Source organism: Oratosquilla oratoria, chromosome 40 (assembly GCF_046742065.1).
Source record: "Oratosquilla oratoria isolate Oo_2021 chromosome 40, ASM4674206v1, whole genome shotgun sequence".
Classification (NCBI taxonomy): Eukaryota; Metazoa; Arthropoda; class Malacostraca; order Stomatopoda; family Squillidae; genus Oratosquilla; species Oratosquilla oratoria.
The window spans coordinates 8,601,326-8,616,577 of NC_134816.1; the positions used below are offsets into that span (position 1 = coordinate 8,601,326).

The following is a 15,252-nucleotide window of genomic DNA, read 5'->3' on the forward strand; positions in this document are numbered from 1 at the left end:
AATTTGGAAGTAGGTAGAAACAACTTTGCCAACCGTGTAGTTAATGAATGGAATAAACTTCCTGCACAGGTAGTGCAATGTAGTTCAGTTCGAAGCTTTAAGAATCATTTAGATAAATACCTAAGTAAGATGCTGTAATGATTATAATTTATGTTATATTATTTGTTTTTGTTTTGTTATAATTTGTCTGTCTGATTTTCATTTATTATTAGTTATATGTCAATTTATAATCATTTACTATTTACCTTTTTGTTTGTTATTCAACTATACCTATGCATTTATTTATGTATTTTATTTGTTATTTTTACATTATTATAGTTTTAATTTATTATTAATATGATTTTTTTTTTTTTTTTTTTTTTTTTTTTTTTGCATCCGACCTAGATATGGATCAAAAGGTCTCCTGTCGGCATGCTCCGCCTTTGTAATCCTTTGTAATATCTTAAACAATTATTTTAGCTCGGTATTCGTAAACGAAACACCTCAAAATGAATTCCAAACTGAAACCTGTGTAAAGTCTAGGGTAAACTTACTCACTACGGTAAATATAACAAAAGAAAAAATTAAAAGGTGTATAGATAAACTCAAAGTTAATAAAACACCAGGGCCTGACGGTTGGCATCCAAGAATCTTAAAGGAAATGAAAAATGAGATTGTTGTTCCATTAGAAAATATTTTCAAGAAATCCATCATATCCGGAGATGTCCCAAGAGAATGGAAGCTAGCTAACGTTACTCCCATATTCAAAAAAGGTGACAAAAAGAAGCCAAATAACTATAGGCCTATAAGTTTGACTTCAATCGTAGGAAAAATAATGGAAACTATCATCAGAGATGCTATCGAACATCATTTAGAAAGTAACCGTTTGATAAATGATAGCCAGCATGGTTTCAGACGGAAACTTTATTGCGTGACTAACTTACTCAAATTCTACAACACAGTTATCTCGAATTATGACAAAAGAAACAATATAGATTTAATATATCTAGAGTTTGCAAAAACTTTTGATACCGTCCCACACGAAAGACTACTTACTAAATTAGCTTTACACGGAATAAGTGCCTATTAGGTTGGACTAGTAATTGGTTGAATGGTCGAAAACAGAAAGTTGTTTTAAATGGAAAAACTTCTAGATGGAAAAATGTTACAAGTGGAGCTCCTCAGGGTTCTGTTCTTGGACCACTTCTATTCATACTATATATAAATGATACAGACCATGGACTAAAATCTACTGTTTCCGAATTTGCTGATGATACAAAACTGTGCGGAGTGGCAAATGATCACTCAAACCAATTACATATTCAAGAAGATTTAGATAAATTACAGCAATGGTCTGAAAAGTGGCTAATGAAATTTAACACAAGTAAATGCAAGGTAATGCACATAGGTGAAAATAACAGTAAGTACGATTTTAAGTTATTTGGAAATTCGTTAACAAAAGTGGATAGTGAAAAAGATCTCGGCGTAATTATCAGTAACAACCTCAAATCATCCAAGCTATGTATTTCAGCCTCTGAGAAAGCAAATAAGATTCTAGGACTGATTGCGCGATCTTTTGATTTCAAAAGTCCATCACTCATTAACAAGCTATATAAATCGTTAGTTCGTCCACATTTGGAATATGCTGTTTCCGTATGGTCACCGAATCTCATTAAAGACATTAACAGACTGGAAAAAGTACAACGGCGAGCCACAAAACTGATTCCAAATATCAAAAATAAATCATACGAAAATCGACTAAAATATATGAATCTGTTTTCCCTAAAAAAGCGTTGACTCAGAGGTGACTTGATACAGGTCTTTAAGATTTTAAAGGGAATTGACAACATCAAAAGTGACAAAATTTTCACATTGAATGAGAATCAGACAAGAAACAATGGTCTCAAACTGTCCGGAAGTAGATTCAATTTGGAAGTAGGTAGAAACAACTTTGCCAACCGTGTAGTTAATGAATGGAATAAACTTCCTGCACAGGTAGTGCAATGTAGTTCAGTTCGAAGCTTTAAGAATCATTTAGATAAATACCTAAGCAAGATGCTGTAATGATTATAATTTATTTTATATTATTTGTTTTTGTTTTATCATTTGTCTGTCTGATTTTCATTTATTATTAGTTATATGTCAATTTACTATTATTTACTATTTACCTGTTTGTTTATTATTTAACTATACCTATGCATTTATGTATTTTATTTATTATTTACATTATTATAGTTTTTATTTATTATTTTATTATTATTATTATTATTTTTTTTTTGCATCCGACCTAGATATGGACCAAAAGGTCTCCTGTCGGCATGCTCCGCCTTTGTAATCCTTTGCAATCCTTTTAGAAAAGGGTAAGGGAAAGATGGGCAGTGTTTTTGAGATCTACTGCATATGGAGGAGACTAGGAAGTTATTGGTGGTAGCAGTAGGAGGTGCCAAGAAAATTATGTTGACAGGAGAGCAAAATGGAGGAGAAATAAATAAAGACAAGTTGCAAGTAGTTTTGAAAATGATGAGAGTAGGTAAGGCAGCACCTGGGTTAGATAGGTGTCAAGTGACGTGTCTGAAGAATGGAGGTACTGGAAGGCACAAAAAGGGGTAAATTATTTAAAAAAGAAAGGGATGAGGATGTATCTCTCCCATTCCTAGCCATCTCATCTTGAAGGTAATGGTATATAAGTTGGAAGAAAGAAAATAATAATAATGATAATAATAATAATAATGATAACAAATTGCCTTACCCAAAAATCCTTACATCTCTTGTAATTTTCAAAATGGAAGGCACAGTCCTCCCTCTTAAAACTGTTCTCACTCAAACACTTGTATGACAGCTCATGTTCCTGTTATGAAGATACAAGGATAAATTAGTCTATTTATTATTCCAGTTCTCTTTTGGAGGAGACCTATGGGTCTTAAGAAACTGGCCACTGCCATCAATTCAACCCATAAGTCATGCAGAAAAATATTTTTTTTTGAGCTATCTGAAGTGAGAGTGTAGATAAAACAGTACTAGAAAACAAAATATTTCCTGCTAAAGTAGACGGTTTACTATTGGCCAGGCTGGAAATAAATGATTACTTGATGGCAAATAACAATGATACTATATGCTTGCAGAAGACAAAACTCCCCCCAAAATGTTTCTCTACAGCAGGAGAATAATAGATATGCCACCCAGAGAAGAGACAGATAAGATAAAATGGGTGGTGGGGTGATGATTGTTGTGAGAAATTATATGATGGTGGAAGACGCAAATCTGAGTGAAGGGAAGGCTGAAGCAATCCACCTGAAAATCAAAATTAAAGGGCTGAATACAAGACCTCACAGGTGCATATATCCCCCCTCACACACACACAGTGTATGTGCCACAAAAAACACAGGCTTGGTCTGATAGTGATCATTCTAAATTACTGGAAGACACAATGAATGTGCTAAATGAAAGAGGGCGGTAACATAGTAATTATGGGTGATTTTAATGCAAAGGATATAATCTGGGAAGAAATGACAGTAAAAGGGGGAGAAGAACTTTGGAGCAACATTCTGCTAGATATGACCATTGAATATACCTTAACACAATGGGTTAAGGAAAATACTAGATATAGAAACAATGAGGAACCATCGAAACTAGACCTAATATTAACTTCTGAACCAGATATCATTAACAAAATGGGAGTATAAAACACCAATTGGAAAGTGACCATAAACTAATAGAGTTTGAATTAAAAGAACACAACAATGTAAGAAGGAATGATAAACAGAGAAGGAAGATTAATGTACAACAAAACAGATTTTGTAAAACTAAGAAAAAATTTCCAAAACACAGAGATAAATTCTCCAAAGAGGAAACAAAGATGGAAGACAAATGGAACATATTCAAAGAAAAGTACAAGGAAGGAATTGATAATGTACCAAAGAAGAAGCAAAAAGAGATTTATATAGTGTTGGTACAACAAAAGGTGCAGTGAGGCTAAAGACATAAGAGACAAAGCCTGGAAAAGATTGAAAAGAGATAATCAACCAAATGGCAAACATATAAAACTTAGGAACAAAGCCCCCTTCACCCCATCCATCCACCTCATCCTAGGACGTCCCCTCATGTTCACTCCCTCCACATCTGCCTTCCATACCTCTTTTACTAATCTTTCTTCCTAGATGTTAGGAAATTGCATAGACTGGATGGAATTGCAAACTGGATACTGAAAGAGTGTATAGACGAACTGATGGACAAACTATACAAGATAATAGACTTTTCACTCAAAGAAGTAAAGGTACTGTAAGATTGGAAAGATGCAAACATAGTACCAATATATACAGGAGGAAACAAAGAAAACCCTACACACTTCAGACTGGTATCCCTTACAAGCACAGCAGCAAAAACATGCAAAGTTATCAGAAACAAATGGATCAAACACCTGGAAGAAAATAAAATATTAAACCCTAAACCATTTTTGCTTTAGAAGTGGAAGATTGTGTACCACAAACTTAGTATGCTTTTACTCAAGATTAATTGGGATAATACAAGAAAGAGATTACTGGGCAGATTGTGCCTTCTTGGACTTGCAGAAGGCTTTTGACAAAGTACCACATAAAAAATTCATAAGAAAAATTGAAACAATAGGAGGAATGCAAGGTAAGCTACTGGAATGGATGAAGGATTTCTTAATTGGGAGAAAAATGAAAGTGGTACTTAGAGACAAAAATATGAACTGGGAAGATGTGATAAGTGGCATCCCACAAGGCTCTGTATTGGCTCCTTAAATGTTTGTCATATATATAAATGATATGGATAAGGGAGTGAATTGTTACATTAACTTCTTTGCTGATGATGCCAAATTACTCAAGAGAGTAAGCACAGAAGATTGCAGGTCGCTACAAGAAGACCTGGACAAAACATGGGAATGGAGTCAGAGATATGAAATGAACTTTAACATTAAAAGTTGATTCAGAAAGGGACCTGGGTGTGGTTATCTCAAGTAACTTGACACCTGATAAACATGTCAATAAATTATTTGGAGAGACTATTAAATCATTAAGATCAATGAAAGTGGCCTTTGACTATATGGATGAAGAAATGGTAAAGAAATAGTGGTTACACTAATAAGACCTAAATTAGAGTATGCTGCAACTCTATGGGCACCTAACACCAAAAAAAAAAAAAAAAAAATGAGAAAATTAGAAATAATTCAAAGAGCAGTGACAAAAATGGCACCTACACTATCAAATTTGACATATGAGCAAAGATTGGAGAAATTACATCTATCAACACTGGAACAGAGAAGAGAAAGAGATGATTTGTTGACCATTTACAGAATTATGTAAAGGGATGGAATTTCTTGATAGACATGACTTATTAAAATGGAACAGAAGAGAAACAAGAAGACACAAAAAGAAGCTAAAGAAGGACAGTTACAGAAGAGATTTGAAAAAGAATAGCTTCCCACATAGAGTGATTGATGTCTGGAACAAACTAAACGGAGAAACAGTGAGTGCCAAAACTATACAAGATTTTAAGAATAAACTGGATGCGGAGAGATACAAAAATGGGTCACTATGAGCATAGCTCTCATCCTGCAAAATACAACTAGGTAAATACACACACACACACACAGATCATCCTTAAACTATTCTTTAAGATGTGAACCCATTACATAAGCAAAAGAAGAGAAAGAATTGGGAGTGTTGATAAAAGACAACCTGTTACCTGACATACATAGCATGATTGTTGGGGAGATATATGGACTAGTGCAGAAGATTAAATTGGTGTTCACTATATGGATGAAGAGATGATGAAAACACTGATTCAAACCCTCATATGGTCAAGACTGGAATATGCATCAGTAGTATGGTCCCCACACAGTGAAGAATATAAGCAAGATTGAGAGAATACAAAGAGCAGCAACCAAACTGGTGCTCAGCCTGGCAGATAAATCACGAGGTAAGACTAAAAACACTGGGTTTGCCAACTTTGAAAGATCGAAAAGAAAGAGGTGACATGATTACAGTATTCAGGTTACTAAAGGGTATAGATCACATTGACAGAATAGATCTCATCAAAGATGAGAAGGCTTTAAGAGGTCATGAGAGCAAATTAAGATGTAAAGAAATACAGTTTTCCATATAGATGCATAAATACTTGGAATAGCTTAGGAAGTGATGTAGCCCAAGCTCAAACAACACATGAGTTCAAATAATCTAAATGTGATAACAGGAAATCAAGGATATATATTAAGTTGGACCTGTACATGAATTTGAGGATGAAAAATTAGAGAATAGGAGAGGGGACCCAACGAGTGCTGCTCCTTTCCTGTATATTATAATTAGGTAAATACACAAGATGGGCTTGGACTGAAGCTGAATATCAAGAAATGTTGGACACAACTAAAAAAAAAAAAAAAAAAAAAAAAAAAATATATATATATATATATATATATGGGCTTGGACTGAAGCTGAATATCAAGAAATGTTGGACACAACTCAAAAAAAAATATATATATATATATATAATATATATATATATATTATATATATATATAAATAATCATACATACTTGCCACAACTGACGATGATATTTTGAGCAAAGTAAAAATATATTTGTTGATTTTAATTGTGTGAGGTCAACTGGTAGTGGGAAGTAAGTGGCAATGCAGATTCCTGGGGAAATATCCGGTTAACTATAGCAATGAAGAAGACAATGACTCAACAGGTAATGGAAGTGACTCTGGTAACAAGATTAGTTCTGTTACTTACCAATGAGCCTCATATCACTGGCTTTTTGAAAATACCTTTGATTCATAGGAAAAAGTGACCATGTAAAACCTGAATTTCAGCTGGGTGAGGCAGATTCAAGGCAGAGTTTTCAGAATTGAAGAAATTCTTTGAAGAAGCAGATTGGGAGGAATTCATGAATACCATTGGAACTATAAGGAAATGGGAAATGTTTCTTTACAACTACTACCCAAGGGTGAAAAACATATGCCAAAAATTTGTGGAAAAAGGAGAGGAAACAAGATTGGTTTGACAAAAAGTGTGAAATAGCTTAAAAAAAGCCAGAGGTTTGACTTGGGGAAAATTTCACGTTTACACAAATAAGTAAAATATCCCAGCACTTGCCAAACACGACCATGATTCATGAAAGCACACTGGGTCATGTTGTGTGCCAATGTCTAGAGAGGGTCTGGGAACTATCACATACCCAATGTTCACGTGTCTTCTTTTTTTCTCGTGGTGGTCGTAAGTTGTCGACAAGCACACAGTTTTCATTTCCCTCCCTTATCACCCATCTATGTAGACCAATTGACACAACCAGAAGGTCAACATGGTCAGATCAGTGGCTGTCTTTTGTTGCCTTTGCCCTCAAGCCAAGTAAGGCATGGCCGTTATTAGCATTGGGGCGTAATTTGCCAGGTTGTAATTTTGGTTAGGTTTCTTTTCTTCGTATTTTACCATTTTTATTTTATGTAACGTAACCAGATTTCTTATAACTTGTTTTTGTAACACAGTTACCATATGTCAGTATGCTGCAACATACTCAATTTTTTTTTTATTAAAGTCTTAAGTGTATTTAACTTGAATATATATGGTAACATTTTTCTATCACCGGCAGGCTGTGCATGTTGAGTTGCTAGTTAATTATTTTATTGCCCTTTTTACTTTCTTTGTGTTAGTATTAAGGTTTTTATTATTATATGCATAATATTTTTGTGTGTGTAATTTAAGGTTGTGTAAGTGGTTAGGCTACTAGGCTGTCATTCAGAGTGGTATAGGGAAAATTTCCTTTGTTGTAACCTTCAGCCTTTGGCTCCAGTGACCCATCAGGTCAATTGGCAAGCCCTTTAAAAGAGAGGCACCAAACCTCTCTCTGGCTTCTTCTTCCTCATCTTGTTCAAGTTAAGAGCCGACCATTCTGGCTCCCTTTGCGGAGACTTTTTCCCACAAGGTATGTAGTAACAGCCTATGGTTTTAAAAATGCAGTTTTTTTTTTTTTTTTTTTAAAGGAATACGTCCTATGTATGGTGCAAGGTTTTTGTTAGGATTGTAGGTTCACCCTTTTGGGATTTTGAATTGGTGTGTCATATGGGCTTTTACCAATTTGCTCTTGTGGGTGACCTTGTTAATCTGTTTCCTCCACCTTTTGTTTTTCCCATTATGTTCTGTGTATGGTGCAAGGTCTTTGTTAGGATTGTAGGTTCACCCTTTTGGGATCTTGAATTGGTGTGTCATATGGGCTTTTATCAATTTGTTCTCGTGGGTGATCTTGTTAATCTGTTTCCTCCCACCTTTTGTTAATCCACATTACACGTAATCTAAGGTTGGTTTAAGGTATTATCTCATGTGATTTTCTTGTCTTCTGATTTTAAGTTATATTGAAATTTAATACTTAAATTGTGATAATATTTCTGTTACAAAAGTGCTTTCATTGTATTGTTGTGTAGTGTAAATCTTTCTTTAAAATGAACTTTTTTTTCCAAACCTAGAAAAAAATATATATATATATATATATATATATATATATATATATATATATATATATATATATATATATATATATAATTTTAAATATTTTCTCCACTGTTCCAATTTATAGCAGTGGTGACCCTTTTCTCCTCTTAATTTATAACAGAACCTAACCTAGTTTTTCCCATAAGACCTGTTATTCGCCCAACACAGATTTTGTCATGCACAACAGGCTAAGAAACATAACACTCATGTTAGGCAAGGTCTGACTGTATCATGAATAGAAGTGCCCCAAGAACAGGGCCCTGAGGAACTCCACTTGTAACATTTTTCCACCTAGAAGTTTTGCATTTAGGACAATAAAAACTAAAGCTACACTGGGGAGGCTACTAGTCCAGTTTAACAGTCTACTATCAATTCCATGTGGTAGCTAGGTGTGGTAGATGGGTTGCAGACAATAACATTGTGGTATTGCCAGTAATCAACTCTAGAAAACAGATAGTGATACAGAAATGGAAGATACATTTGATGTCATGGGAGATGCTACCCTGAAGTCAAGAGGTTTAGCAAAGCTTGGGTGAGCATGAGACTTAAAAGAAACTGACAAAAAAAAAAAAAAAAAAAAAAAAAAAAAAACACTGAACTCTATACCAGCATGTCAGTAATAAGGATTAGCAATGGAAGAATGCCTGCATCTACCAAGCTATTAGGGATGAGTGGAATGCACTAGTTGCTAAATGAACACCAACATAGTGTACCGAGTTCAACACACAAAGTTGAGCTTCAGTAGTAGATGAGTATATTTCACAGCCATACTCTAACTTTGAGAGGATAATTGTTTGGTGTAATAGGAGGAGGGTCTATTTGTCAGTACTCCAAAAGGTATGGGCTAAAACTCTAAGGAGTACTATTTTCTTACAAGTAGCCTTAATATAATGAAGGTGAGGTATTCAAGTCTAGCAGCTGTCAAATATTAGTCCTAGTAGTTAGGTTTCCTCTATACAAGGGATTTTTCTTTCATATAGACATAGGTCTGGATCAGGATAAGCACCATGGAGGCAGCAAAAGTGTATGGCTGCAGTCTTTGAAGTACATACATACATATACCAAGGCTTTTTCCCCTTACAAGGGAGATAGCCAAAAAAGGAAAGGCATAAAATCATTTCCACCCATTCCATCCCTGAATACACTCCACACCCCTCCACCCTCCCTCTTATCTTGGCACCTCCTGGATGACGGGTCATCCCTGCACCCTGTTCACTGCCCTGGGTCAGAAGCAGTGTCGCAAGACACAGCACATCCACAGCAAGGCCGCTTCATTAAATCAGCGACCCCCCCCCTCTCCATCCCCCCATTGCATAAAAGGAGAGGACAGGGAGAAATCCCTTCGGGCTGCATCAAATTTTGCTCACACATACTACCTCACCCCAAATCCCCCCCGCCCATTCCACCTCATGAAATCACAACATCATCCATATACAACCATTCTCCATTCACCCCTGTCTTCTGTCCTCTCCCATCCTTCCTCAACAGACATTCCCCTCTTCCCCAAAGCCCCCTTCACCCCATCCATCCACCTCATCCTAGGACGTCCCCTCATGTTCACTCCATCCACATCTGCCTTCCATACCTCTTTTACTAGTCTTTCTTCACTCATTCTTTCCATGTGTCCAAACCATCCTAATATTCTTTCATCAACCTTATCTCCCAGCTCCTTTTCCACCCCTGTTCTCCTCACCTCCTCATTTCTCACTCTATCTAGCCTAGTAACCCCCATCATACTTCTCAGACACCTCATTTCAAACACATTCAAACTCCCTCTCTCTTCTTCTCTTATGTTCCATGTTTCTGCCCCATACAGTGCTGTTGGCACAATCACTCCTTCATACAGTCTCCTCTTAGCATCCATTCCCAAATGTCTATTCCTCATTACACTCTTAAAGTCTTTGAAGTGGAGAAATGAAATCCTCCAGTTGTGGCCCATTCCAATCCGATTAATTACTAATTACTGGGTTTTTTTCAATTAATGGTATCTTAACTGCAGAGGATATTAATAAGTTATTGATATATAAGCTTAGTGGACATTGGCATGGTGTACCAAGTTCAACACACAAAGTTGAGCTTCAGTAGTAGATGAATAGATTTCACAGCTGTACTCTAATGTTGAGAGGATAATTTTTGGTGTAATAGGAGAAGGGTCTGTCCGTCTGCACTCCAAGAGGTGAGCTAAAACTCTATGGAGTGACACTGTTTTCATACAAGTAGCCTTAATATAATGAAGGTGAGGTACCGTCAGGTGGCTGTCAAATATTAGTCCCAGGAAGCAGGTTTCCTCCATACAAGGGATTCTTCTTTCATAGAGGCCTGGATCAGGATGAACACCCAAGGAGGTGGTAGAAGTGTATGGCCACAGTCTTTGAGGTAGAGAAATGAAATCCTCCAGTTGTGGCCCACTCAGAGATTTGACTAATTGCTAATTGCAATTTATTCTCAATTAATGGCATCCATACTGCAGAGGAGATTGATAAGTCATTGATGAATAAACTCCCATGAACTCCTTTTGGAAGCACAATGATGACACTTTATGGCCACAGCGAAAAGTGTCACACCAAGTTTACTTCCTTGTGGTACACCACCTTCAAGTGAATGAGCTTCAGACAAAATGCTTCCAATTCACACTTGTAAGAAACAATGAGATAAAGACTGCTGAATAAAGATGGGATGTATGCCATGAAGACCGTACTGGAATAAGCTTTTAAGAATTCCATGGTGCCAGGCTGTCTTACATGCTTTTTCCAAGTCAAAGAATATGGTAACATGTTGTTTATTTGCAAATACTTTGCAGAGTACTATCAGGACAGAAGAGCATCAGTTGTGTATCACATTTTTTGAAATCCATATTGAACAGGTGATAGGTAATTGCCTTTCTCCAAGTACTATAGCATGACATTTACCATTTTTTCCAGTGGTTTACAGAGGAAAGAGGTTAAGGATATGAGGCAATAATTGGCTGTCAACTGATGATTTTTTCAGTTGGGATTGGGATGGTTACAGCAGTACCCCAAGAGTAAGGGAAGTCTCCAGTGTTCCACATAAAGTTGAAGAGGTCAAATAAAAAGTAATATGCCTTATCCAACATGTGATATAGAAAGACATATGGGATCTTATCAAGGCTTGGTGATGAATTGCTGCATTGTGACAAAGCTACCTTTAATTCAGAGATGGAAGGGCACATTATAATATTCACTCTTAGTGGAGGTAAAGTTAATTCCACAGGATTCCAAATGGCACTGATGGTGTGTTAATGGTGAATTGGGATCTTAGAAATGCTTGCAAAGTGATCTGCAAATATACGATATTAGCAGCTTCTTTGGGATTGGCCACCATCTCACCAACATAAAACAACACAGGAGGGGTGGGAGGTGAAAACTTCCCAGAGATCTTGTGAATTCTCTTCCACACTTCAGTGGGATTTGGGCTGTAATTAATGAGACATTCATCCATGATGTTTGTTGGGCCTGAGCTCATGCTCATCAGAAAGTATCCATACACTGAATATCCCCATGATGTCTTTGAAGGTGGGAGAAAGCAGTATGCTCTGTCCTCACAGCAACAGTGCAGTCAGTGTTCCACCATGGGACTGGATGTTAGGGAAAACTGCCAGATGTCCTTGGAACAGATTGGAGTGCTGCAGAATGTATTCTATTGGTGAAATAGGTTGTGGCCTCTTCTGAGTTGCTAAAGCTGGCCAGCGATTGATCAAATGAAAGCCTCTTGAACAGTGACCAATCTCCATTGTCCAGACACTATCTGGGATTTTGAGATTTTGGCTTTGACTTTGTCAATTCTAGTATTATTAGGAAATGGTCACTCCCATATAAATTTGGTAAAATGTGCCTATTGAAATGTAAAACAGCTTCTGATGAACTGGGGGAAATGTCAATTGCTGTGAAGGTTCCACTTTGGTTTTGGAACTGTGTTGAGTCTCCCAAGTTTAAATTTCTATTTCTTAGTCTTCTGTAAAACTCGCCAGTAAAACTCCTCTGGGGTTGACTAAGGTGTCTCCCCACAGTGGGTGGTAACAATCAAAATCTAATAGGAGGAAAGGAGAGGGAAGGTCTCTGTTAAGGTGGCTAAAGCTGTCCCTCTGAACTGGGATACTGGGTGGTATGTACAATATATGCTGTACACTGTGTAGGCTCAGTTTAAAAACAGCCTCACTACAACAGCCTGCAGTGGAATCTGCAGCCCGAGAACAGTTTGGAGGACTTGGCTTACTCCCTTATAAGAGGGACTGAGTCTCCTACCATTGTCTCTTGGAAAAAGACACATGCTGGAGAGAATCTTGAAAGGAGGAGACTGAGCTCCTCCTGGGAGGCATGCATACCATGACAATTCCATTGCAGGAACTTGAATTTAGCTACTTTGTTGGCTTTTGGGAATCTCCAGAGTGAAGTTTCCATTTTCCGACCTGATCTGATGTTTTGTTTGGTTGGTGAGGTTTGTCTTGTTTGTTGCTTGTGGGATTAGCAATGTGTGACTGGGGGTACGATGTTGCTTTTGTAGTCCACACTTGTGCTTTGAATTCTGATTCTAGAGGAATCTTCTTTGGGGGGATGTCTGCCAAATCGAGGGACTCTGCAGATCCTTGGGGACACTTTTGGTTTGACTGAGAAGGAACTGCACAAGGTTTGGCTGAAGTAAGTGTCAGTTTTGGTTTGGTCTTTGTTTTGGGTTTTAGGTTGGGATCTGTGTGGATGTGGACTTCTGAAATGTGGTACCTGTTGTGAAGGTTTGTGATGTTGCCAAAGATTCTGTGGAGGGTTTTGTCAGTGATTTTGAAAAGGGTTTTTCTGATGATATGGTGGAGACTTTTGTTGAATAAGTGGTGGAGTTTGCAGAAGATATGGAATGTTCTTCTGTGCTGTTTTCCAAAATGGTGAACTTGTTTTGCACTGTGACAGCTGGAGTAGGATCATCATTTGGTGGTTGAGAGAGGCAGGATGGTGCTTTGGTTGTGATTGATTGAGTGGAAGAACTGGAGTGAAGGAAGAGGCCCTTTGCCCCACCATCTTTATGTCTGAATTGAACTTCTCTTCTAGCACTTCCAAGACTGATAAACTGGGAATTTACTAGTTGCAGAATATCTTGTTCAAGATGGTACCTCTTACATTGTTGGGATCATACTAGGTAAGCTTTCCTACAGTGGAAGCATCAAGATTCTGCTTTACATTTTTGGGTAGCATTTGAGTCAAGGGCAGAGCTGTGACTGCATTGGGGATCATTTGTACAGTTCTTCTTTCTGTGAGCAAACTCATAGCACTGTAATGTTTATTTGTTTGGAGAGATATGAACCACAGAACGTAAGCATGACCATGTTGCTATTTTCTCAGATCTTTATAGCTCGCTGGACATTATCTGGGCACAATTGTAGGATATCATATTCCAAGAATTCATACAAGTCCTGGTTGTACATATGCCCTTTGCAGTAACTGAATGATGTACATGGCTTTATTGAATAAAAAATCCCTTCTGATGGGCAGAGTAGATGTAGGAGCATCATTGTCTTTTGCCCAGATTAATAATCCTTTCCCATATTTCTTGATGTTGTTTTCTGGGACTACTTGAATCTCTCTCTCTAGATATTTTGTTGCATGGATATGGATAAGCTGCTTTTATTTTCTTTGTAGTTTGCCACAAACCAATAAGGTGTGGGGGCATGGCAAACTTAGAGGGCATATTTTTCATCTTTGAAGAGGTTGGGAGAAGAGAGTAGTTATTTTTGCTATCAACTACATTATTTGATCAGATTATTTCAGCAATTAGGATACCTCCAAGATGTAGGGAATTTATTACCTCATATACAGTTTTGGTACCACTGTCAGATGTGAAAGTCACATAACATCGATTCGTGGGACAGTCACTATCATATTTCAGAAGTATACGGAGGATTTTTCCGAAAGGCTTGAAAACTGAGTGGATCCCATGATATGACAGTGATGTGTAGATATTTGATAACTTGATTGTATCAAGACAGGACTCAATAGGTGACCCACTGGGTCTTCCAAGTTGGGACACTGTGGCAGGAGGAGTGCAACCTCTAGCCTGCTCATATGTTTCTCTTCCATTACAACCACATGGGGTGATCCCAAGTGCCTGGTCAATTGGCTCTCAGGGGTTTAGGGTGTGGTTTGTCTCCATAGGCTATGAAGTAATTTGTTTGGTTCCAGGGTCAAGGGTAATCACCTACTGGGATTACAAAGTGAGAGGGCATTGGCCGCTGTGGATGGGGTACCTCGTCTTCATGGGGGCCACTTCTTTTAAAAAGCACTCCCTCTTGATGTGAACATTTGTCCATGGCAGAGCTAAGACCTCCCTCCACAACTCATCCAAGCCCAGACACCAAACCATCTAGCACACATTCACCTCATATAGTGGTTCCTCTGGTGGTCAGAACTGTTGGCCTGTACAGGTAGCCTAGCACTGGGAACCTTTTAGTCTGGTCCCTCACTGGTGACCTTGCTGGCATGGGTAACCCTCTCCCACTAAGTAGGGTAGAGCAGGGGCCAAAGCCCCCTCTTGCCTCACGTGCCAGGTCATTGGAACACACAAGCCCCTCCCCCCACCTTGACAAGGCAGTTCCTGTGAATGGGGACTAATGAGAAATATTTTACTGTTAGGGGGACTAAGCAGTCATCACAGAATGGTTGTGCATTTTATGGGACATGAGGTAACCATGTGTGAGACATGTGTGACCTGTCCTGAGATGGGACAATGCAGTCTCTTAGCAGTGTACTTGAATGTGTTTGTGTG

General features: G+C 37.7%; 1 protein-coding gene across 4 annotated transcripts in view; it reads right to left on the bottom strand.

Annotated features, from left to right (window-relative positions):
• Positions 1-15,252, bottom strand: part of LOC143020633 (coiled-coil-helix-coiled-coil-helix domain-containing protein 7) — a 62,277-nt gene that overhangs the window by 17,959 nt on the left and 29,066 nt on the right. For all 4 annotated transcript variants that reach the window (XM_076177124.1, XM_076177122.1, XM_076177121.1 and 1 more), the window contains one exon: positions 2,729-2,827. In XM_076177124.1, the coding sequence (XP_076033239.1) occupies positions 2,729-2,827 (99 nt within the window). The remainder of the gene's footprint in view (positions 1-2,728; positions 2,828-15,252) is intronic.